The sequence below is a fragment of the Heptranchias perlo genome, chromosome 15 (genome assembly GCF_035084215.1).
Source record: "Heptranchias perlo isolate sHepPer1 chromosome 15, sHepPer1.hap1, whole genome shotgun sequence".
In the NCBI taxonomy this organism is placed as follows: domain Eukaryota; kingdom Metazoa; phylum Chordata; class Chondrichthyes; order Hexanchiformes; family Hexanchidae; genus Heptranchias; species Heptranchias perlo.
In genome coordinates this window covers 52,144,854-52,170,100 of record NC_090339.1, presented here as the reverse complement: position 1 = coordinate 52,170,100, position 25,247 = coordinate 52,144,854, and the positions used below count along the sequence as shown (strand labels likewise).

The 25,247-nt window shown below is 43.2% G+C and overlaps 1 protein-coding gene across 1 annotated transcript; it reads right to left on the bottom strand.

Moving 5' to 3' along the window:
* Positions 1-1,730: 1,730 nt before the first annotated feature.
* Positions 1,731-22,248, bottom strand: LOC137332758 (G-protein coupled receptor 83-like). Its single transcript, XM_067996694.1, has 4 exons — positions 21,732-22,248; positions 19,702-19,827; positions 11,136-11,269; positions 1,731-2,997 (listed from the first exon to the last, which is right to left on the bottom strand). The coding sequence occupies exons 1-4, from the start codon at positions 22,122-22,124 to the stop codon at positions 2,373-2,375; spliced, it is 1,278 nt and encodes a 425-aa protein (XP_067852795.1). The 5' UTR covers positions 22,125-22,248; the 3' UTR covers positions 1,731-2,372.
* Positions 22,249-25,247: the final 2,999 nt, after the last annotated feature.

The following is a 25,247-nucleotide window of genomic DNA, read 5'->3' as shown; positions in this document are numbered from 1 at the left end:
AGCCTCCTGTTGGGTTAAATGTTCAAGTCAGAATTGATTAGAAGTTTATCAGGGCTGACTTTCTTGCATGCCCACTAATGACAGGTGCTTGTCATGCATAACATCAGTGTTGTTCTTACTTTAGCAGATTTTTTGAGACAATCTGCCAGATCCTGTAGATTCGGGAGACAGCATTGACTTTCAGCGGTTATCTCTCATGCCTGCTGCACCAGAAGCTTCTGAGAAAACACTCATCTCCATTATGTATATGGTCTCCCTCCTTCAGCAGTATTTTCTTGGCCGAGTGATTAAAGTGGGATTTTCTTTGCCCTCTGGGCTCCATTCTGCAGAATAATCACTCAGTAAACAGCTGCACTAGGCTATCATGCACTATTTCAGGGACATAAGTGGCTAACGCTGTTTAAAACTTCTGTCATAATAATTGATCCTGTGCCCCATTGTATGTCCCATGTGCGTTTATTATGTTGCACGTTACATTACAGACAAATTGAACAATAAAACTGCAGATTCAGGACCATGCTTAATCACAGTGGAAAGCTCAAGCAACATTCCATTAACCCTTTCTTAGTGCAAATACATTTCGTATGAAGACTAAAACAAATAATTTCTAGGTCTAAAACACTGGTTGGATGTTTACAATTGAAATGGACAGATAAAGTCCTAGCTAGCATCCAAGCCCAAGTTTATTTCTCAACATTTCTTCCGGGCTTGGGAGTTGTGCTATCGATATGAAAATAACCCTTGTGAATGGCAGTCAACACGGGTGCAGAAGGAACAGAACCTCCTTGACCTTTTTGAGGAAGTGACATCCCAAGTGGATACTGGAGGACGATGTGTGCCTGGACTTCGAGTACGCCTTTCCACAAAGTCACACATGAAAGGCTGTATATGAGGCTGTGGGTATCCTAGGTAAGAACTGGAGGTGAGTAAGGAATGGGCTGAAAGTGAGGAAGCAGTGGGTACTAGTTAAGGGGGCGATGTACAAGAGGAATGCCCCAGGGATTTGTGATAGAACCTTCACTGTTTCAAATCAACGTAAATGACATGGATTCAGAGACACAATACAAGTTGGTCAAATGAGCAAGTGCTGCTAGTTTGGGGGAGGCAGGCCGTAGCTTTCTATGGAAGAACGAGCTGGGTCGGTTGAATGGCCTTCCTCATACTTTTGAGGTCTTTATCCTCAAAATGAAACAATTATGATAAATTTTGATCATTTTTAAATCATAAACTTTGGAAAATTTTCTGAGACAAAAATATTGAAGGCAAAGCAACATTTTGGCATTCCCCTCACCAGACTAAACTAAAATTTGACAAAAATTTGGGAACAAAATATTAGACAAAAACGAGGAGTAAATCTCTTCTAAAAACTATAAATAACATAAGACTAAAATCCAAAATCCAGAGATCAAACTAAAAATTATTTCTTGGATTAAATAACTGCTACTTATGTGATATGTTAATAATATGCTCACTTGCTGGCACAGAGGCAGGAAACACTTAGTAATCAAATTATTTAATTGATCTGGGCACTCAGTCACACAGTCTAATCTGAGCCAATAACTTCCATTTTTAATTTTTTTCTTTCAACCAAGTCAAATGGCCACATCACAGAACATAATACAAAGCTTTATAAGAATACATTCAGACCATTGATATATATACACTCTTTATGCTATCTCTTGATAAGAACTACAATGATTCAATAAACAATAAATATAGCTTACACACCCAATATATAATTCCTGCAAGAAGCACTAGCCCAACTAATAGAGTACATATTTTCATCAGGTTACAATAATGTTTTCTGAACTAGATACAGTAATTCAGGAAGCCTTTCTACCTTTCAATAAATTTCCCATATTTTCCTGGGAAATTGGGTCTTTCTTAAATGTCTGCCAGTCTTAATTGTCCACTCCTCATTAAAGGGGTACAGTAGTGTAATGGTTATGTTACTGGACTAGTAATCCAGACGCCTGGACTAATAATGAACTCAAATTCCACCATGGCAGTTTGAGAATTTGAATTCAGTTTAAAAAGAAATGGAAATACTGTAAAAAGCTGGTATCAGTAAAAAGTAGGCATGAAGCTGTTGGATTGTCATAAAAACCCAACTGGTTCATTCATGTCCTTTAGGGAAGGAAACCTGCCATCCTTACCACGTCTGGCCTCTGAAGTGGCCAAGCAAGCCACTCGGTTGTATCAAACCACTTAGTGGCCCACCGCCACCCTTCTCAGGGCAACTAGGGATGGGCAATACATACTGGCCTTGCCAGTGATGCTCACATCCCGAGAACGATTTTTTTTAAATTGGGAAACTCTGGACATATTTTGGTTATAGAATTATGACAGTTAAAATGTCCTCCCTTTCCAGTTCAGCTTACAGTCACAATGGGTTCAACAATGGAAATATCGGTCCTTGCAGAGTTTGTGTTGGTGCTAAACCTCAAGTTCTGAGCTTGATTGATTCTCTTGTGGCTTCTGCCTTCAATCCATGCTTGCCTGTAGGAAGGGGATGTATAGGGAAGGGGTTGCGCGTGGGTGGTTCTTCTCCTTTTGCACATATTCAACAAGGATTTGAGTTCAGATCGGAAATTTTCGTTGAGCCAGCAGTAGATGAAGGGGTTGTAGCAGGTACTGCTCATGGCGAACCAATGGAAAGCGAAGTATAGGGCATTGTTGGTATTGATGGCCTTGCTGGAGATGAGCACCACATAGCAGTTCAGGGGAAACCAACAAACAGCAAACACCACCACCACTAGCATCAGCATCTTCAGCGTCATCTTCTTCTTACGTCTGTGGGCAAAGTACTGCTCCACGGTGATGTCTCCGATGGCGTTCCGCAACCACAGCTTCTTTGCCACTGTTGTGTAGGCCACAGTTATAATCAAGAGTGGTAAAACATATAGGAGAATAAAAGTGGACAGGTCCATGTACTTCCAGTACAGATCAGCTGGCTGTGGGAAGTTGTGGAGACATAAACTTCGCACTTTTTCTTTTCTGGAATACAGATTAGACAAGTGATTTATTTAGTCAATGAGTACATGATGTGTTTTCAAATCTCTGTATTTACAGCTTCACAAGAAGGTGTCACTAAATGGGGAAGAGAGTCTGAATTAACAACTTTTCTTCTGTTTTCTTTCTTTTTTTTTATCTCTTCCGAAGCTACCTTCTGACATCCCTACATAAGATGGTTAATTTGCTTCTAATTAGTGCCCAAGATCAGCCTTGGCTCAGTGGTAGCACTCTTGCCTCTGAGTCAGATGGTTGTGGGTCCAACCCCAGGTCCAAAGCCTTGAGCACATAATCTAGGATGTCACTTCAATACAGGGCTGAGGGAGTGCTGCAAAGTTTGAGGTGCCATCTTTCAGATGAGATGTTAAACGAAGGCCACATCTGCCCTCATGGCACTATTTGAAGAAGAGCAGGGAAGTTCTCCCCAGTGTTCTGGCCAATATTTATCCCTCAACCGACACCGAAAAGAGATGATCTGGTTGTTTATCTCATTGCTGTTTGTGGGATCTTGCTGTGCACACATTAGTTGCCGCATTTCCTACATTACAACAGTGACTACATTTCAAAGATACGTCATTGGCTGTAAAGCGCTTTGGGACATCCTGAGGTCATGAAAGGAGATGTAGAAATGCAAGTGCTTTTATCTAACTTGTGTCAAATTAGGGCACTTTCTTTAATCTGTTGCCAAGTCTATCCTCTCCTCTCTTCTCCTGGAGGCATTGATTCCTTGTTGGGATACACTTCCTGGGGCACCACGTCATCCAATTAGTCATTATTTGTGAGCCTTGGCAAAGAGAGCTGGAAGGCTATTTTATTATAGATGGCATTTAACCAAGTCCAAATCTGTTCTCACCAATGCACATGTACATTTTCCAGGAATGGTTATTGGGTAATAATCAGGAGCAGGAACTTGGGCTGCCTTTTTTTTTCTTCCCCTCCAGCCCAGAGGTACTGAGCCAAGTGCAGCTCCAAATACCATAGCTGGCTCCCCCTACCTCTCCCCATCATCGCCACCCTCTTCCGTTGGCCTCCTTACCCATCCCAGTCACCCTCCCTTTCAAGATTGCTTCCTCCCACTCTCCCAGGAACTACCTGAGGACCACTGACGGCTACGCAGCAGCTCGAAATTGCAATCCTCTAGGTGTGTAGATCTCGCTGATCGCCAATATCGGGTGGACTTTGAGCCTACCTGTTCCTGCGCAAAGATCCTTCCTTGTACCTAGTTCCAGCCGGCAGATCAGTGCTATCCAATTTCTAGGCACACATGACATCAAGGCAGCATTTGACCGAGTGTGGCACCAAGGAGCCCTAGTAAAATTGAAGTCAATGGGAATCAGGGGGAAAACTCTCCAGTGGCTGGAGTCTTACCTAGCACAAAGGAAGATGGTAGTGGTTGTTGGAGGCCAATCATCTCAGCCCCAGGACATTGCTGCAGGAGTTCCTCAGGGCAGTGTCCTAGGCCAAACCATCTTCAGCTGCTTCATCAATGACCTTCCCTCCATCATAAGGTCAGAAATAGGGATGTTCGCTGATGGCTGCACAGTGTTCAGTTTCATTCGCAACCCCTCAAATAATGAAGCAGTCCGTGCCCGCATGCAGCAAGACCTGGACAACATCCAGGCTTGGGCTCATATGTGGCAAGTAACATTCGCGCCAGAAAAGTGCCAGGAAATGACCATCTCCAACAAGAGCGAGTCTAACCACCTCCCCTTGACATTCAACGGCATTACCATCGCCAAATCCCCCACCAACAACATCCTGGGGGTCACCATTGACCAGAAACTTAACTGGACCAGCCATATAAATACTGTGGCTACGAGAGCAGGTCAGAGGCTGGGTATTCTGTGGCGAGTGACTCACCTCCTGACTCCACAAAGCCTTTCCACCATCTACAAGGCACAAGTCAGGAGTGTGATGGAATATTCTCCACTTGCTTGGATGAGTGCAGCTCCAACAACACTGAAGAAGCTCGACACCATCCAGGACAAAGCAGCCCGCTTGATTGGCACCCCATCCACCACCCTAAACATTCACTCCCTTCACCACTGGCGCACTGTGGCTGCAGTGTGTACCATCCACAGGATGCACTGCAGCAACTCGCCAAGGCTTCTTCGACAGCACCTCCCAAACCAGCGACCTCTACCACCTAGAAGGACAAGAGCAGCAGGCACATGGGAACAACACCAGCTGCACGTTCCCCTCCAAGTCACACACCATCCCGACTTGGAAATATATCGCCATTCCTTCATTGTCGCTGGGTCAAAATCCTGGAACTCCCTTCCTAACAGCACTGTGGGAGAACCATCACCACACGGACTGCAGCGGTTCAAGAAGGCAGCTCACCACCACCTTCTCAAGGGCAATTAGGGAGGGGCAATAAATGCTGGCCTCGCCAGCGACGCCCACATCCCGTGAACGAATATTTTTTTAAAATTACACTCGGATGTTAATTAAAACCTGTAAAATAGCCTCATTGACTTTTCCCTGCATCACCATGATAGCTGTGATATATGGACCATTTACTGACTACTTGATAGGTTAATTGGCTGTTGACTCCTATTTTCCATTGTTAGCTTCGGTGTTGTGAATGGAGCAACTTCCTATTTCAGGTGCCCAGTGGCAGCATCAAACATTCCCAGGTCAGACAAAGATAGTCTTTTGTAGGGTGTAGGCCCTGCCAATGTGTCTTACCATCGCAGTTGTGATCAGTTAACCCAGCACAGATTGGGATTGAAACCAGAGGGCTTAAGGGCTCGATGAATAAATTTGCTGAGGCACCAGCAGAATTGTCACTGCTCTCGGCCCACATAAAAAATGGATTGAAACTACCTAAACTCATTTCATATTGGGCATTTTTTAGCTATCAAAAAAAGAATACTTTCATCCCATCAAATTGAGCTGGATTTGAACTCAGACCTGCAGGTGATCGAACAGTGTGTACAGGTGAAAAAGTAATGTTCAACCCCATCGCACCTACAAGCTCCAACAGTTTAGTTCTTAATGTCTATGGCACTGGATACAATTGCAATTTTTGTGTCATTCTTTTGTGGGAAAAAAGATAATGTAGACAATTTGCATTTGCAATTACCCCTGTGTTATTGGCCCTGAGAAAGTAAAATCTAATTGAAAATAAAATAGCATAATCAGTTGGATTTTTAGCCCAATTGACTATACAACCCTGTAAGGGTCCCATGATTTATTATAGCATGCTGCATAACTTTGTAATGCAGAGGCTTACTTCTTCATCCTCATCCGCTTCTGAAAGAAGGAACAGCGCCTCCATCACCATATCATGTGGAGCCCGCACAGGACAGAGAATATGTGGCTCAAGATAACATTCAGCCTGCAGCTCGAGAGGAGACAGCCACTCATGTGCAACTGCTTTCAATAAATGTAACACAGGAAACAAATACGGGAGCTTTTCTCTCCTCTTCACCTCCCTTCAGTTTTTAAATATTACGCCATTCTCCAAGGCTGGTGAACCTTGTCCCATTCATGGCATCATTCCAACCTCAATCATCCACGCAGATCAAAAAGTTGCATACCACCAATAAAAGAAACCATTCACTCACAGTTCCAAACAGATTTCTATTTTAATGCGGCATTCACATAAACTCTAATTATAACTATTTCGTACCGCAATGTCTACCCCTTGTAGCTATCACCTTGCCAACTCTAGCACGTAATTTTCTGCTTCTACATAGTGCTTCTTGAGTGACAGAAGGTTGAGAGGCGAGTGGCTAGGACACTTCAACTAGAGCCTTCGAGAACTGAGGTGACATTTGCCTCGGTGATGCTGATGCCCTTCAATCACCCTCTTCCAGCTCCTTTTGTACTACAATTGTAAGGGGTGCTGGGACCAGGGCTGAAGCTCCCTCGTGTGTTGGCACTGGATTGGGATGTGGGGGGTAGAGAATGATGTAGCCTCATTGTAATTATCCAGGCATACTTCATGCATAGCGTTGCAGATGCAGGTAGTGGACTCCTGTAACTTATCCACCATCTCCACTCCATGTGCGGAAACCTCGAGTTGCATCGAGTCTACAGCACAGAAACAGGCCATTCAGCCCAACTGGTCTATGCCGGCATTTATGCTCCACAGGAGCCTCCTCCCTCCCTACTTCATCAAACCTTATTAGCATATCCTTCTATTCCTTTCTCCCTCGTGCTTATCTAGCTTCCCCTTGAATGCACCTATGCTATTCGCCTCAACTACTCCTTGTGGTAGCGAGTTCCACATTCTAACCACTCTCTGGGTAAAGAAGTTTCTCCTGAAATACCTATTGGATTTATTAGTGACTATCTTATATTTATGACCTCTAGTTTTGGACTCCCCCACAAGTGGAAACATATTCTCTACGTCTACCCTATCAAACCCTTTCATTATCTTAAAGACCTCTCTCAGGTCACCCCTCAGTAAGAGCCCGAGCCTGTTCAGCCTTCCCTGATAAGTATATCCTCTCAGTTCTGGTATCATCCTTGTGAATCTTTTTTGCATCTTCTCCAATGCCTCTATATCCTTTTTATAATATGGAGACCAGAACTGTGCTCAATACTCCAAGTATCCACTGCCTGCACAGGAGATCAATGCTTCCATATTATGACTTTTTGAAGACTGGGCTCCTGAGATTTGGGTTCCTCAGCCAAGGACAGTCATTCCTCTACCCATTGTTCAGCAATGACATACTCCCACCTCCAGGTCCTCCTGCTTACTAGGACTCAGTGCTTTACCCAGTGATATTTTCCTCTGACTAACTACTTCCTCCCATGTGGGTACATCTGGACTGGTGCTTGAGTACTTAGTTTGAAATATGCACCTTTTTGAGTGATTTGTTGATGGATAGCTTTTGACACCTGGGTGTTTAAACAGTGATCAACAGAACAACTGATTTGTTCCTCTACACTTTGATCAATAAAATATAACATTGATACTCCTGAGAAATCCTTGGCATGGCAGTGTATAGACATACCACACAGTTAATGAAATTTAAATGTAATTCCACTTGTTTTATTCCACTCATAATGAAGTCATGGTCAGTTTAGTACTTTGAACTTACTTTGCTATCTTATGAAAGTGACCAGGAGCAGGAATGTCATCGAAGTACACAGGTACTTTGTACCTTAACTCAACTGTTGCCCTGCGATTGTGAGTCTTCTTTACTTTGTCAGTTATTTATCCTTAAAGATGTCTTTGTTCATGTTACTGCAATATAAGTGATATGAAGGATGTCCAGACCTTTAGAGAAGGTGCAGAGGAGATTTACTAGAATGTACCAGGGATGAGGGACCTCAGTTATGTGGAGAGACTGGAGAATCATAGAATCATTACAGCACAGAAGGAGGCCATTCAGCCCAATGAGCCCGTGCCGGCTCTTTGTAAGAACAATCCAGTTAGTCCCATTCCTCCGTAGCCCTGCAAATTTTTTCCATTCACGCATTTATCCAATTCCTTTTTGAAAGCCACAGTTGAATCTGCTTCCACCACCAGAAGCTGGGATTGTTCTCCTTAGAGCAGCAAAGGTTCAGGGGAGATTTAATAGATGTGTTCAAAATTTTGAGGGGTTTTGATAGATTAAAGGAGAAACCGTTTCCACTGGCAGGAGGCTCGGTAATAGATTTAAGGTAATTGGCAAAAGGTATTTTAAGGATTTAAGGTAATTGGCAATCACAGATTTAAGGTAATTGGCAAAAGAATCAGAGGGGAGATGAGGAGAATTTTTTTTATGCAGCGAGTTGTTATAATCTGGAATGCACTGCCTGAAAGGGTGGTGGAAGCAGATTCAATAATGCCTTTCAAAATACTTGAAAAGGAAAAATTTACATGGTTACGGGGAAAGGGCAGAGCAGTGGGACTAACTGGGTAGCTCTTTCAAAGAGCCGGCACAGGCACGATGGGCCAAATGGTCTTCTTCTATGGTGTATCATTCTATGGTTGACTACATAACACGTGATGACTGAATTGGTGAGGCTGGAGAAGGAGTTGTTGAGCTTGATGTATCAGGTTGTTCTCTGAACGCATATCTTCTTGTTTATGAGATTACCCGAGCAGGGTAAAGAAAATTTATTAACTTTAGAAGAGTTGAATTTCACACGTGACTTTAAAATGTTGCAGCTCAGTAGTGGACCAGCATTAAACTTTGAACATTTGGGAGATAGCAACAACCCACTGTACTGTACTATGTCTCTGCCTTTAACAACAGCTCTTGGCAGGTCACCTCCTACTTCCTCCATCTCCCATTGCTTCTCCTCTGTGTCTCCTGAGGATTTGTAGTGCTTCTTCCTCATGTGTATAAAGTGCTCTGATTGAGGCTGTTCCTACCCCTGTGCCAAATTTTTCCTTTTCAAGGAGAAAATACATAGAGGAAGGAATTTGACTGCACTACACATGCTTTCACACAGGTGTCTGCATCTATACCGTAGTGATATTTCTTTCAAGTGCAGGCTAGTGTTAATAATCTCTCCCTTGAGGCAACCACTACTGACCCTTGAGTCAGGCGCTAAGCATAGTGATAGGGAGGAAAAAATGTGCTTCCATGGTTCCTGACATTTCTTCTGAATATTAAAGTTTTACATTCACCCAGTCATTTACACTGTGAGGACATGTTAGATACTGAGATGAGTCACGTTTATATCTTTCTAAGAGGATGTGCATGGGGACTTGTACCTTCACTTAACCTGGCCAAACACATGAGGTAATTAAACCTTTTTCAGCACTATGCAACAGTACATGTGGTGGTACAGGTAGCGCTACTGCCTCTGCCATCTCCCTCCATAACACCTGCACTACTCTTTTATGAGGCTTCCATCCCTCAGTCCCTCCTTGACCTTATTTCTGTTAGCAGCACCTCCACTGATGCATCAGAAAACCTGGGAGCTCTTCCTGCTAATGAACTTCCCCCTCCCTCCCCCACCAGGCTGCTGCAGCCTCAAGTCTTGCAGTCTTTCACTTCCTGCGGAGTGCTGCCAAAATTCCAAAAAATGTGGGCCCCTTTAAGATTTGACAATGTGAGCTGAAGCATAACTAGAATGTGATTGTGGGGCCTTTTTTTGGATTGGTGAGTTGGTTACTGCTCTATTGGGCCTTTACCCAAGATGCCATTTTCAACATGTGGCCATTGAACCAGTGATGTGTTACAGATACTTTGAAGATTTTATATTAAATCAGGAGAGGGTGGCATTGGTTGCTATCTGCTTCCAATTTTCCAATCTTGCAATTGGATTGGGTAAAGAGGGTGCATTCACACTACTCTGCCTTTTTTTCCTGAAAACCCCCTCCATAAACAACTGGGGACTTGTCCTCAGTGAAGCAGGGCTCCAGTCATACGGATTCCCCATACTCACTTGCTAGCCTGGCTCCCTGTGTTAACCCTTATTTTTTGCAATGTTCTATTTCTCAGCCATAAGAAAAGCTGAATCCTGCTGACAGTAAAATTTATTGATTCCCCTTCCCCCAATTTCTCCCCTCCGCTCCTAAAGGTGCCAACTTATGCTTGAGTACGGTTCCATCCGCAAAGTTAGCCTTCGGGTACCTCACCCAAATGGTCCAGATGGTGAGTGCCAGAAAACTATTAACAGAGAGATGCATCACGACCAAGCCTGGTTTGGTCCTCATAGCGATCAGGATCAGCAATCCTGGCTGATTTTACCCTTCCTAATCTACGAACAAGTTCGAGCTCCAACTGCTGTCCCGGCTTAGATCAGCTAAGTCAGCACAGATCCGGAATCAAATCTGGGACCTCCTGGTCTGTAGGCCTCCCTACCACATTGAGCAGTGCAACAGTAAGTTTAAATATTTACCAGCCAGACAGGAAAATAACAAGCTACCGTTGGCAGATAGTGAAGCCTAATGCTCACACAAACCAAAGACTTTCCTACTGATACTGTGTTTCCTTACACTTTGGACCTCAGTGTGTTCTTTAAAACCAATTTCCTTGGCCTGGTCATCAGCATTTACAGTTTGAACATAAATATTCAATGCATCAACAGAAAGACAGAAATAAACATCAGGATGTTAAAGTCAATGTGAATTCTTCCAAATGGTTATGTCATTTTAAGTGTAAATATATGAAATGGGATAAAATAATAGAAACATTTTCCCTGGTTGGATTTGCTTCTTGCCTCACCTGTATTCAACTCTGAACAACTTCTGGTAGATAGCATGTGGAAGGGAGAAGCAGGTTGCCATGATCCAAATGATGATGACACAGATGACTCCTTTAGTAATAGACATCCTAGGTTTTAGGGGGTGCATGATAACCTGTGCAAAGCAAGGCAGAAGAGAATCAAACCTCTTCACTGGATGTCCTATGCATTCTGGCGTACAGAAGCAATTTATGGTCCCTGGCTCAGGTAAGCGCATATGCAAAAAATTACTTTTTCTCCATTCAATTTTCTCCTCTCATCTCCTGAAGACATCAAATAATTATGGGATAGAATTCCACAGGTGCAAGTCACCTCTGGGGTCCTTACCCAAGTGACTATTTTTGTCTGGGCAACGAGCATCAGCAGACTATTTGACCAGATGGGACATCAGGGCCGATACAGATATCAGCAAATGTCCACATGCAGGAACACGCACACTTTCTAGGAAGAGTCACTGGATAGTAATGAGGAGCGAGGTCTGGCTATGTTTTTCCCTAGACCACAGGCACTGAAACCAATTGCAACTTACTCCCAAATGACTGTTATGTAGCAGGTAATCATGAAATCACTTGGAAAAGAGAAGTGTAAGAAGGTACTTCAGCAGAAGAGACAGAACAAAAGCCTCTGAGGAGAAAATTTGCTTTGTCCAAAGCTGCAATGTGAACAGCTCCAGTTTGTATTTTACTTTGCAAAAGTGAAAAATAAATTAGTAATTGTATTTCATATAACGCAGGTTTATTCTCCATTTCGATTTTTAGAGGCTGAGAGGTATGTTCCGAAAATGCTGCTCAACCGTACATCATAGAATGCATTATATGCCTCAATATAGTTTAAGATCAAGTGTATCTCTTAAAATAAAAAGGTACTGCTTGAATCACTGTGACCTAGCTAAGTTGAATAAGGTCATCACAAATTATTATTCAGTTCCCACAATGAAGGTTATTTATACTGAGCCCATCATGACATTGTGTGAAGTAAAAACAGAAAATACTGGAAACACTCAGCAGATCTGGCGGCATCTGCGAAGACGTAAAGATAGGGTTAATGTTTCACGTCAGTGAACTTTTGCCAGAACAATGCTTTTTATAATCTTGTGCGAGTTGTACGTAACATTTAATAATTAGACTATTCATTGCCTAACCAAATTTGAAAAACTGGATTGTATAGAAAATACAGTAGTAAGAATGCCCGTTTCATGCATACTGTAACAGTAGATACTAACATAACATTTAGGGGTAGAAACTGATCATCCCCGGTTCGGGCGCATAACCAGCAGCACGCAGACAGTGGTGCCAGAACCAGTGGCGCCTGAGGCTCACCCTAAATTGGGCCTCTGGTCTCATTTGGCCAAGCTATCGGCACCTGTTGCACCTCCGGAGACAGTTGGCCCATTTCTAAGGGATCAATTTCCGGCCACCTGCCTCATCTGTGGCCCTCAAATAAGTTTTAGGGGTATGGAGGGGGGAGCGGAGAGGACAACGGAAGGGTGCGGAGGGGGGGCGATTGTGGTCCAGCAGTGGCCCTCAGGAGTCCTGTGGAGCCAGGAGGAGCACTCCTTCTCATGGCTCTGTTACAAGCTTTTAAAAAAACAATTAAACATTTTTTACATACCTTTTTAGTGGCAGCCGGTTGCTAGGCCCCATCCATAACAGGAAAACCTGAGTGGAGCTTATCACCTGCTCCACTCAGGGCAGCCCAATTTCAGGCAGAGGAGCTAAAACAGGCATTAGGCCCCTCATTAACATATGCAAGGGGCCTAACGCCTGTATTGACGGCTGCCAGGGACGCCTGAAAAATCACCCAACACAATATGGGGTTGGATGGGTTTCAGATGTCGTTGGGGCATAGATAGCCACGTGAAATTGAAACTTTTTGTCTCCATAGCCTGCCTGGAAAAACATGTGGAACGAGGACCAATTTCTACCCCTTAATCTTTTCATCCCACAGATAAATATTCCCTTTCTAACAAATTCCTGTCAAATATGAACACATTCCTCCCCCACCCCAGTTTTCTCCCCTCTGTTCCTGAAGGAGCTGAGGTACAGTTTAATGGATACTAAAAGCCCTCTGACACCGTGCCCAAGAAGAACATAGGAACAGGAGTAGGCCGTTCAGCCCCTCAAGCCTGTACCGCCAGTCTATGAGATCATAGCTCAATTCCATTTACCTGCCTTTGCTCAATATCTAGTGATACCTGGTGAGCCTGACATCTGTAGTGGGTAAGTTGTTAGAGGGTATTCTGAGACAGGATCTACAGGCATTTGGAGAGGCAGGGACTGATTAGGAACAGTCAGCATGGTTTTGTGAGTGGAAAATCATGTCTCACGAATTTGATTGAGTTTTTTGAAGGGGTAACCAAGAAGATAGATGAGGGCTGTGCAGTAGACGTGGTCTACATGGACTTTAGCAAAGCCTTTGACAAGGTACCGCATGGTAGGTTGTTACATAAGGTTAAATCTCACGGGATCCAAGGTGAGATAGCCAATTGGATACAAAATTGGATTGACGACAGGAGACAGAGGGTGGTTGTGGAGGGTTGTTTTTCGGACTGGAGGCCTGTGACCAGCGGTGTGCCTCAGGGATCAGCGCTGGGTCCGCTGTTATTTGTTATTTATATTAATGATTTGGATGAGAATTTAGGAGGCATGGTTAGTAAGTTTGCAGATGACACCAAGATTGGTGGCATTGTGGACAGTGAAGAAGGTTATCTGGGATTGCAACGGGATCTTGATAAATTGGGCCAGTGGGCCGATGAATGGCAGATGGAGTTTAATTTAGATAAATGTGAGGTGATGCATTTTGGTAGATCGAATCGGGCCAGGACCTACTCTGTTAATGGTAGGGCGTTGGGGAGAGTTATAGAACAGAGATCTAGGAGTACAGGTTCATAGCTCCTTGAAAGTGGAGTCACAGGTGGATAAGGTGGTGAAGAAGGCATTCAGCATGCTTGGTTTCATTGGTCAGAACATTGAATACAGGAGTTGGGATGTCTTGTTGAAGTTGTACAAGACATTAGTAAGGCCACACTTGGAATACTGTGTACAGTTCTGGTCACCCTATTATAGAAAGGATATTATTAATCTAGAAAGAGTGCAGAAAAGATTGACTAGGATGCTACCGGGACTTGATGGTTTGACTTATAGGGAGAGGTTGGATAGACTGAGACTTTTTGCCCTGGAGAGTAGGAGGTTAAGGGGTGATCTTATAGAAGTCTATAAAATAATGAGGGGCATAGATAAGGTAGATAGTCAAAATCTTTTCCCAAAGGTAGGGGAGTCTATAACGAGGGGGCATAGATTTAAGGTGAGAGGGGAGAGATACAAAAGGGTCCAGAGGGGCAATTTTTTCACTCAAAGGGTGGTGAGTGTCTGGAATGAGCTGCCAGAGGCAGTAGTAGAGGCGGGTACAATTTTGTCTTTTAAAAAGCATTTGGACAGTTACATGGGTATACAGGGATATGGGTCAAGTGCAGGCAATTGGGACTAGCTTAGTGGTATAAACTGGGCGACATGGACATGTTGGGCCGAAGGGCCTGTTTCCATGTTGTAAACTTCTATGATTCTATACCCATACCTAACAAAATTTAATCAATCTTAGCCTTGAAAATGTCAATTGACCCAGCATCCATAAACTTTTGGGGGCGAGAGTTCTAGATTTCCACTAGACTGTAAAAAAATGCTTCCTAATTTCACTTTTAAGTGGCCTACTTCTAATTTTAAGATTATGCCCCCTTGTTGTGGATTCTTCACCAGAGGAAATATTTCTCCATTTCTACACTATCAAATCCCTTTATCATTTTAAAGTCCTCAATTAGATCACCCCTCAACCGTCTAAACTCAAGGCAATACAAACCAAATTTATGCAACCTGTCCTCACATCCCCAGTATCATTCTGGTGAAACTGCACTGTACCCTTTCCAAGGCCAAGATATCTTTCCTGAGGTGTAGTGCCAAAAACTGAATGCAGCAATCCAGATAAGGTCTGACCAAAGCATGAAAAAATATTGGGTAGGACACCAGAAGACATCCCCTGTTCTTCTTTGAATAGTCCCACAGGATCTTTTACATCCACTTGAGATTGCAGACAGCGCCTCAATTTAACATCTTGCCCGAAAGACGGCACCTCCGACAGTGCAGCACACCCTCAGTACTGCACTGAAGTGTCAGCTTAGATTATGTGCTCAAGTGTCTGGAGAGGACTTGAACCCATCACCTTCCAACTCAGACGACAGAGCTACCACTGACCAAGGCTGACACCTAGGAGGCCGCATAGTGAGTGCAAGACTATTCCATTGCAAGGGTTTTATTTCAATGTGCCCATATCTGCATTTCCTGATGGTGGTCACTGGATAGCAATCAGCAACAGAAATCCTGGCCAATTTTTCCCCACTTAAGGTTGAGGCACAGAGTCAACTGTAGCACCCTGACGATCATTTCAGTGGAACTAATTCAGCACAGCTCCATCCTGAGTAGTTCACCAACCCAGTCTTAACTGGGAGTGTATGTGCGTGGGCATCAGACAAAGACACAATCAGGCTCTACTGGAAATGTAAGTGGGTGGACATCAAGTGAAGACACAATCAGGCTCCGCTGAGGTGCAAAACAATTTTAATTGCTGAATCTTCACAGACAACTGCATAACAACCTGAAAAATTTAGGTATGAATTCAGCCCAATGCAAATATTTTACTTTAAAAAGTAAGTTGAGTTTGGACAATCTTAGCCCAGTCTGTAGCAGATAGGTGTGTGCAGCCTTCAGGGGAACAGGCGAAGGGAAGCTCCCTGGCTTACTGGGCTGGTGAACTACTCAGGGTGGAACCATCGTAGGCTCATATGATCCAGTGGTTTGTTTTTTTAAAAAAAACAAGGCATCCTGATTCAAATTCTTCCCAATACCTAAAGGTTTCTTTTGATAATCCTCTCAGTATTAGTGAGCTCCAGTCTAAGGTCTACTCAGCTGTCAAACTGCGACCAGTGTGTTGGGCAGTCAACAGAAGTTGTGATCTTCCAAAATTCCCTAGATTTTAGAACGGTCCCAGTGGATTGGAAGATAGCAAATGTAACACCGCTATTCAAGAAAGGAGGGAGAGAAAAAACAGGGAACTACAGGCCAGTTAGTTTGACATCAGTAGTCGGGAAAATGCTGGAATCTATTATTAAGGACATGGTAAGGGAACAATTAGAAAATCATTATAGGTCCAGAAATTGCTCACCCACAGACCCTGTCCCTGCACGACGTCTTCTCTAACCACCGGCGAATCAATTGTGCAAGTTCGCGAATGCGCATGTGCACATTCAAAACCCCAAAAACGTGAACTTGCTCCCATTGGTTTGCCGGGTAGTTCAACAGTTTTGAATTAAAGGGACATGGTATGTTAAAATCATAGAAATCATGAAACATTCATAAACTTACCCATCTGTCCAGCTGGAACAAAGATACGCCACCAAAAGGTATGCTGAAAAATACCAGCCCTACACTACTTCTTAAAAACACGGTGACTGTTAACTACGAAATAAAAAATTAAATTTTAAAAATGTGGAATGTCAAATTACTCTTATTTTAATATTTTTGATTTAAAAAAACGTAAAATTAAAATTTAAAAAAAAAATTTCTTACTTCTATTTTCCATAAGTTTCATTAAATTAAATCATTTGCTTGGATTTTTATAAGGTATGTTAAAATTTTATTTAAACTAACACACAGAAGTTTAAATGAATGATTTGTACTTGCCTGCTTGTGGGCATGACTCCTCTTCTTGACAGATTCTGTGGGCATAGCTTCCATTCCCACAGTCTCTGTCGATAGGAAGGAACCTGCGCTGAAATCACAGCGCTGAACTGAGAAAAAATTAAAAAGGAAGCAAGTGGACGTCGGAGACCACGAGGTCAGTATTTTCGTAGTCTTTGTCCGCAGGATGTGCGGACAGCTTTGTCACGCTGGTCGGAGCAAGTTCCGGCCCAATATAAGGCAGAATCAACATGGTTTTATGAAAGGGAAATTGTATTTGACAAATTTATGAGAGTTTTTTGAGGATGTAACTAGCAGGGTAGATAAAGGGGAACCAGTAGATGTAGTATATTTGGATTTTCAAAAGGCATTTGATAAGGTGCCACACAAAAGGTTGTTACACAAAAAAGGGCTTATGGGGTTGGGTATAATATATTCGCATGGATAGAGGATTGGTTAACGGACAGAAAACAGAAAGTAGGAATAAACGTGTCAGTTTCAGGTTAGCAGGCTGTAACTAGTGGGGAGCCGCAAGGATCAGTGCTTGGGCCTCAGCTAATTTCAATCTACATTAATGACTTTTAGATGAAGGGACCAAGTGCAATGTATCCAAGTTTGCTGACAATACAAAGCTAAGTGGGAAAGTAAGCTTCACCACATTTTATTGCAATGTTTAAACCAGATTGATTTTAACAAAATATTTCAACAAAAAAATGCTCAATTATTAGACCATATCAACAGAGCCTGTGTTATTTGCAGAGTGTTTCAAACATTTCCAGAGTTCTTTTCACCTCACGGATCTGTTTAGCCAGCACAAGGAGTCTGCAAAGGGATATAGACGGGTTAGGTAAATGGGAAAGAAGGTGGCAGATGGAGTATAATGTGAGGTTATTCACTTTGGTAGGAAGAATAGAAAAACGGAATATTTTTTAAATGGTGAGAAACCATTAAATGTTGGTGTTCAGAGGGATTTGGGTGTTCTTATATACGAAACACAAAGTTAACATGCAGGTACAGCAAGAAATTAGGAAGGCAAATGGTATGTTGGCCTTTAATGCAAGGAGGTTGGAGTACAAGAGTAAGGAAGTCTTGCTGCAATTGTACAGGGCTTTGGTGAGACCACATCTGTAGTACAGGGTACAGTTTTGGTCTCCTTACCTATGGAAGGATATACTTGCCTTAGAAGCGGTGCAATGAAGGTTCACTAGATTGATTCCTGGGATGAGAGGGTTGTCCTATGAGAAGAGATGGAGTACAATGGGCCTATATTCTCTGGAGTTTAGAAGAATGAGAGGTGATCTCATTGAAGCATAAGATTCTGAGAGGGCTTGACAGGGTAGATGCTGTGAGGCTGTTTCCCTTGGCTGGATAGTCTAGAACTAGGGAGCATAGTCTCAGGGTAAGGGGTGGGCCATTTAGGACTGAGCTGAGGAGAAATTTCTTCATTAAGAGGGTGGTGAACCTTTAGAATTCTCCACCCCAGAGGGCTGTGGATGCTCAGTCATTGAGTATATTTAAAACTGAGATCGATAGATTTTTGGGCTCAAAGGGAATCAAGGGATATGGGGATTGGGCGGGAAAGTGGAGTTGAGGTCGAAGATCAGCCATGATCTTATTGAATGGCGGAGCAGGCTCGAGGGGCCATATGGCCTACTCCTGCTCCTATTTCTCACGTTCTTATGTAGAAGTCCTGTGTGAATTACTGCTCTCCTTTGCTATGGATTGCACATTCCTAGCACTATCCCTAAGAAAGAAAGATAAGCATTCCCTCCCATGATCGACCTTTGATACAACGTCTAACTCCACAATCTTGTGCTCCAACAGAGAGCACAGGTCAGAGAATTGGAACAGTTTACAATTTCATATCTTCCCACACTCCCTTCCCACTGGGAGTGCAAGATTAATCCTAGAATCTTTACACATACAGTTGGGGGTAAATTTTCCAAGGCTGCTGCTCATTAGCAGGGCCTCAAATAAAGTGGACGGGAGTCTGAAAATGTACTGGCAGCGCATCCGCAATTTTGTAATCTCCATCTGGTGCATGAGGTCTGGGATCTGATGAAATCTACTCCTTGTAGTCAGTACCTTCAGCTGAATTTGTCCTATGTAGGTAGTTCTTGGGTTTTGTTAAGTGAATCAATCGATTGTACTATGAAGGGATGTATTTACTATAAACCTTTTAAGAACTGGAGCATATACAGCGGCATTAAATGAGAATAAATCAAAACAGAATGCCTTGGTTTTTAGTTAATTTACAGGATGCTATCAGTTACAAACTATTAATTCCCCTTCCTCCCAGCTTGTGAATGACACTAAATGCACAGAAAATGGATCCCGCTCGATCCTTTGTCTGTGCTGAGATAGCGGATATCAGCAGGGGAACTGCCTGGTGACTCTTGCCAACGGGATGTTTGTGCACCTGGTGAAGAAAGGATTGACATTAGCTATCATGGCTCCATGGTCAAATTGCTTGCCAACATTAATTGCCAATGCTCACTCCCAAAGAATGGCCATTTGGGTAGCAGGGAGTGGAGGCAGCATGGCATCAGGATGTGGGACTTGCAGAGAAAGAAAATGGCAGGGCACCAGGAGTCAGGCTGTTGTGATGCCTGCTTTGTATTACAGATAAGACTTTTGCTATGCCTCTCCATACTGTGGGAAAAGGGACTCAAGACTTTGAACTTCACAATTTTTAAATTCGTGTCCCCATTACATGAATCCTTCACCATAGTGGATTAACCCTGGATTAACTTTGTTAATTCTCATTGAATAGCAGAAGATTGCTGTGTTGCTTTTGCGTCCTCCGCTGTCTATACTGTACCTGGTGTCGGTCCAAGGCGATAGCAGTGAGGGTCAGTACAGACACATGTACAGAGCAGTACTGTGCAAACCGACTAACATGACACATCAACTTCCCGAACACCCAGTTACTATTTACAAAGCGAACCTGCAAGAGAAACAAGTAATTATCATACCACAATCTTTATTCACTTTTCTACTGATAATTCACCCTTCAACACTCCTCCCCGCCGCCATGACAACTTCCCCTGCTCCTCACTTGAAGGCTCAGACTTGGGGTCTGGATCTGGAGAAGTCGACAAGCCACTGGTACCTTGCTGAAGTTGTCATTCTTAACATGTGAGCATCAGCAGATTATTCAATCATGGGAGCATCGCAGCTGACCCTTACTCAATATCCACATGCATGCACATCCAGCAGGGGACACAGGGTAAAAATCAGGAGCAGGAACGCTGACCAATATTCTTTTTCCTAGGCCAGGAGTGCAATGGTGAATAGTAGCAACCCAACTGTCACCCAAAAACAAGGGTCAAAGCCAAGACCTTTGTGATCTGTAGGAGATTGAATGGCATGATTATCAACAGTGCAATTGGAGCAATCTGTAGTATTCTTTAAAAAATATACCTAAGAGGAGTTCGTGTGGTCTAAAAGGCACTTTGAGTTTAATTAAAGGTTAATCATCAAGGACATTCCAATCAGTTAATGTAATGGAAAAATTGAAGCCCAGAGAGCATCTTTCTGTCTCGATTTAAAACGAAGTTAAAGGCTGTCAGACCCAACATATGCCCTTTGCAGCATGCAGAGGAATAGTATTGAGGAGAGCAGGGCTGTTGTCAGCAGCAACATGCTCCTTAAAATCAGGGAGATTCAAATTTGTTGCACTGAAGGGAGATGGAAGGACTGATGGGATGACTCCCTGGACCGCCCGTAACTCAAATCCTCAGATTTTAATGTGCACATTCCTGCTGACAATAATGCCACTTTCTATGGCCACTCTTCAAAGAACATACGGGCAGATGGAACCAGATCAAAGCAGAAAAAGTCTTGGGGATCTGATTGGGGCTCTGGATAGAGGGGAGGTCAACTCCAAGGCAGCTAATGTAATAAATAATTTTGATGTACTCTCTCAGAGGAACATTATGAAACCATTATATATTTTACATAGCAAAAATATTTGTACATGGGGTCTTTCTAAAATCCTGGGTAGGCCCCATTGATGTAGACTTTACATCAGAAACCACTGACATAAATTACATTGAAATGGCATCTCAGAGATACTTTGTGCCTAACGATGAATTCAGCAATCTTGTGGTCCAAGTGGGATTCCCCAATGCACATTCGAAGGGAACATGCATTGGGGAATCAGCACTGCAGTGTTGTAGCCTTACCTCTAACCCACCTTCCCTTTAAGCCCAGCTTCCTGCTGGGACCATGGGAATCACTGAATAATCCCCAAGAGTGATAAATGACTCTTCTCCAAATGATTTATTTCTCCCCAAACACTATTTCTCTCCCTCACCCCTTCATGAAGACAATGCCTTTTTTAAATGTTTCTGGATTCAGTACATTTCTCTAAAAAAAGTTTCATAATATTTAGCAGCAGAAATATGGTATTAATATTTAAAACAAAATACTCACCTCCTCTGCTCTGAGAATTGGCTGTGATGTCTCAACTGTACAGGGTGACTCATTACCAATTACCATAATTCTAAATTTGCATTTGCTTTTTGCAAAAAACAATACCCTGCTATCAAAGTCTTTTAAGGGAGCTGTGTCTTCATTTCAAAAAATGATTGGTATTTAAAAAATGTTTGTGAAACACGAGCAACTTGAAACACATCATCCTGTCACTTCTATGTGTCAGTGCACCAGACACAAATTTCTCCTGGCACTTTTCTCTCCCCAAGTAAAATAAATTATTTGCCAAACACTTTCTCATAAAGACAGAACCCCAATCAAAAAAAATCAGATTTCATGCAACCTGGCCCCTAATAATTCTGGAGAGCTAAAGAGTACCTCCAGTTTGGTGTTAAGACAATAGGCAGCGCTTACCAAGGTGAAGGGGGTGTTGAGGAGTGTGATCATGATATCTGCCACGGCCAGATTGACTATGAATAGGCTGGTTGCAGAATGCATCCTCTTGTTTTTGATCACCACCTGACAGACCAGGACATTGCCGAACAGAGAGATGACTATGATGACAGAATAGGCAACGATCAGCAAAGCTTTGACAGTCGGGTTCTGGGACTCGGCTTCATACTTGGTGTGGTTGCTGAAGATGCCCCAGTCTTCGATGGTCAGGTTGCGCCAGTTGAAGAAGGAGGTGTTGGAAAGGCCATAGAATGCCGAGAAAAAGTCACTGCCATTGGCCTCCTCGCCGTTCTTTCGGAAAGAGTTGGTAACGTAGGGCAAGGGCAGCCACAGATAGCGACTCATTGCGTTCATTTAACAAAAGTGTCACCAACTTAAAGACATCTGGGGCTTTTCTCCAGCGATCTGGTCAACAGCTTTCCAGCGTCTTCATCTGGAGCTTCCTCGGTTTCTGCACTAATAGCAATAAACAGCTGCAAAATACCTATGCATTAGCATGCTCCACCCTCCTGTGAAGGGATCGGACCGTGTCCTTTGTGTTGTATTTTTTCATCCCCTCTCTCGTACTTCGCGGCTTTGACTCCTGAGCATCATTTATACAGAGGCTGGAAAGCAATAAAAGGGCGGGGCTACTGGAACAACCAATCCCATCGCCTCCTCGCAGCCAATCAGAAGGTTTCATCCACCACCGTTTTGTATCACAATAACTGGTCCAAGTGGTCAGAAGTTTCACAACTTCGCAATGATCTTGTCTGGTTTATGGACTAGCTGGAAGGAATCTTTCAAATGAAAAGTATTTTTCAATTAAAATTAATAGCTAATTTTCTCATTGTACTTCCAGAAGGCAAATCTGTTAAACTAAGACAGCCACACATATACATAAATAATATATCAAAAAGTTATGAAACACAACAGTCACATTCCAGACAAACAGCAACAATTCACGAACGAATGAACATTCTTCACAGTGCACAAAAAGAGAAAGAAAGACAGTCATTTGTGACTTTTTATTTCTGATGATCTTGAAGTTTAGAGCGGAGCGCACCAGCAGGTAATCTCCAGAAAGCGGTCATTATCCTTCAATTAAACTCAGAAAGTGCCTTTTGCACCATTCCCTCACTGGAAGTACCTCAGCAGTGAAATTGAGAAGACATGAGCGGGTTCGCAGCTAAAGATCAGAACGGTGCTGCGGACTTCAGATTACTCACGAGTAATGTCACCTGAGATAAGCTAGTACTTTATATATATATATATATATACATAACTGGGTAGGTACTATTTCTGCTGTTGTTTTTAATTTGGAGAGAGCAGCTAATGGCAAGTGGGATGGTGACAGACTCCATTTGCTCATTGCTGACCTGACCTGAGCTGACCTGAGGCGGGACCATAGGGGAAGAAGGGCACAAAAGCAGCACTAACATTATTTTTTTATAAGATAAAGCTTAGATGAAAATAAATAATAGTGAGGCAAACTTTCAGTGAATGCAGAAAAGACACATGGTGGTGTTATGACATTGCACAGTACCACAAAGCAACAAATAAAACAATCTTTTGAAGTTGCCCTTATGACTCATTAGACAATTGCACTGCATGGTGTGCAAATGAGTCCCGGACACTGGAAAAGGCCAAGATTGGAACCTTGACCTATGCTGCATTAGCCGATCTTAGCCGAGATGTAGGTAGGGAGTACGGCAAATGCCATCGGGGCCTTAGATTAGGGAAGGACCAAAAGCAGCCAGGATTCTCACTCCTGATTGATATCTAACGACTCCTGTTAGGAAGTATTTGTGTGTGGATTTCAGGTGAAGACAGAATTGGATTGAGCTATAACTTTTTTCCCATCCTCTCAACAATTGAAGAGTTTGCTAATGCTCACTAGGTTCAAATAAGAGGAATGGTCACTTGGGCAAGATACCATAAGGCTACCATTGAAACTATCTGCAGGATGTATTGCATCAACTCGTCGAGGCTTCTTCGACAGCACCTCCTAAACCCACAACCTCTACCATCTAGAAGGACTAGGGCAGTAGGCACATGACAACACCACCACCTCCAAGTCACATACCATCCCGACTTGGCTATATATTGCCATTCCTTCATCGGTCAAAATTCTGGATCTCCCGACCTAACGGCCCTGTGGGAGTATCTTCACCACAGGGACTGCAGTGGTTCAAGAAGGTGGCTCACCACCACCTTCTCAAGGGCAACCAGGAATGGGTAATAAAAATGCTGGCCTTGCTAGTGACACCCATGTCCCAAGAATGAATGTAAACAAGATACCCTGAGGATGTTAGTGCCTTCAGGAGAAGAAAGAAGAAACTTAATGGGGGAATGGGCTTTGAAAAGAGGTCTTGGAGATTAATCATTTGGAGTGTCACATAGAATCTAATAGTTCTCTACATCTCATCCATGATGGGCATTATCTCATAAAAATATTGAACTTAAGTAGAATATGATCTTAATAGAACTGTATATGGATTTGGAATAAAATGTTACAAAGAACAATACTGTAACAGGGGCCCAGTTCAACAAGGAGAAATTTAGCTGAAATTTATCTGAAATCAATCAATCTGGAGGGAAATTATAGCATTATTCTGATATTTTTTTTTCTATTCGTTCATCAGATGTGGGCGTCACTGACGAGGCCGGCATTTATTATCCATCCCTAATTGCCCTTGAGAAGGTGGTGGTGAGCCGCCTTCTTGAACCACTGCAGTCCGTTTGGTGAAGGTTCTCCCACAGTGCTGTTAGGTAGGGAATTCCAGGATTTTGACCCAGCGAAGATGAAGGAACGGCGATATATTTCCAAGTCAGGATGGTGTGTGACTTGGAGGGAACGTGCAGGTGGTGTTGTTCCCATGTGCCTGCTGCCCTTGTCCTTCTAGGTGGTAGAGGTCGCAGGTTTGAAAGGTGCTGTTGAAGAAGCCATGGCGAATTGCTGCAGTGCATCCTGTGGATGGTACACACTGCAGCCACAGTGCGCCAGTGGTGAAGGGAGTGAATGTTTAGGGTGGTGGATAGGGTGCCAATCAAGCAGGCTGCTTTGTCCTGGATGGTATCAAGCTTCTTGAGTGTTGTTGGAGCTGCACTCATCCAGGCAAGTGGAGAGTATTCCATCACACTCATGACTTGCCTTGTAGATGGTGGAAAGGCTTTGGAGAGTCAGGAGGTGAGTCACTCGCCGCAGAATACCCAGCCTCTGACCTGCTCTTGTAGCCACAGTATTTATATGGCTGATCCAGTTAAGTTTCTGGTCAATGGTGACCCCCAGGATGTTGATGGTGGGGGATTTGGTGATGGTAATGCCGTTGAATGTCAAGGGGAGGTGGTTAGACTCTCTCTTGTTGGAGATGGTCATTGTCTGGCACTTGTCTGGCGTGAATGTTACTTGCCACTTATGAACCCAAGCCTGGATGTTGTCCAGGTCTTGCTGTATGGGGGCACGGACTGCTTCATTATTGAGGGGTTGTGAATAGA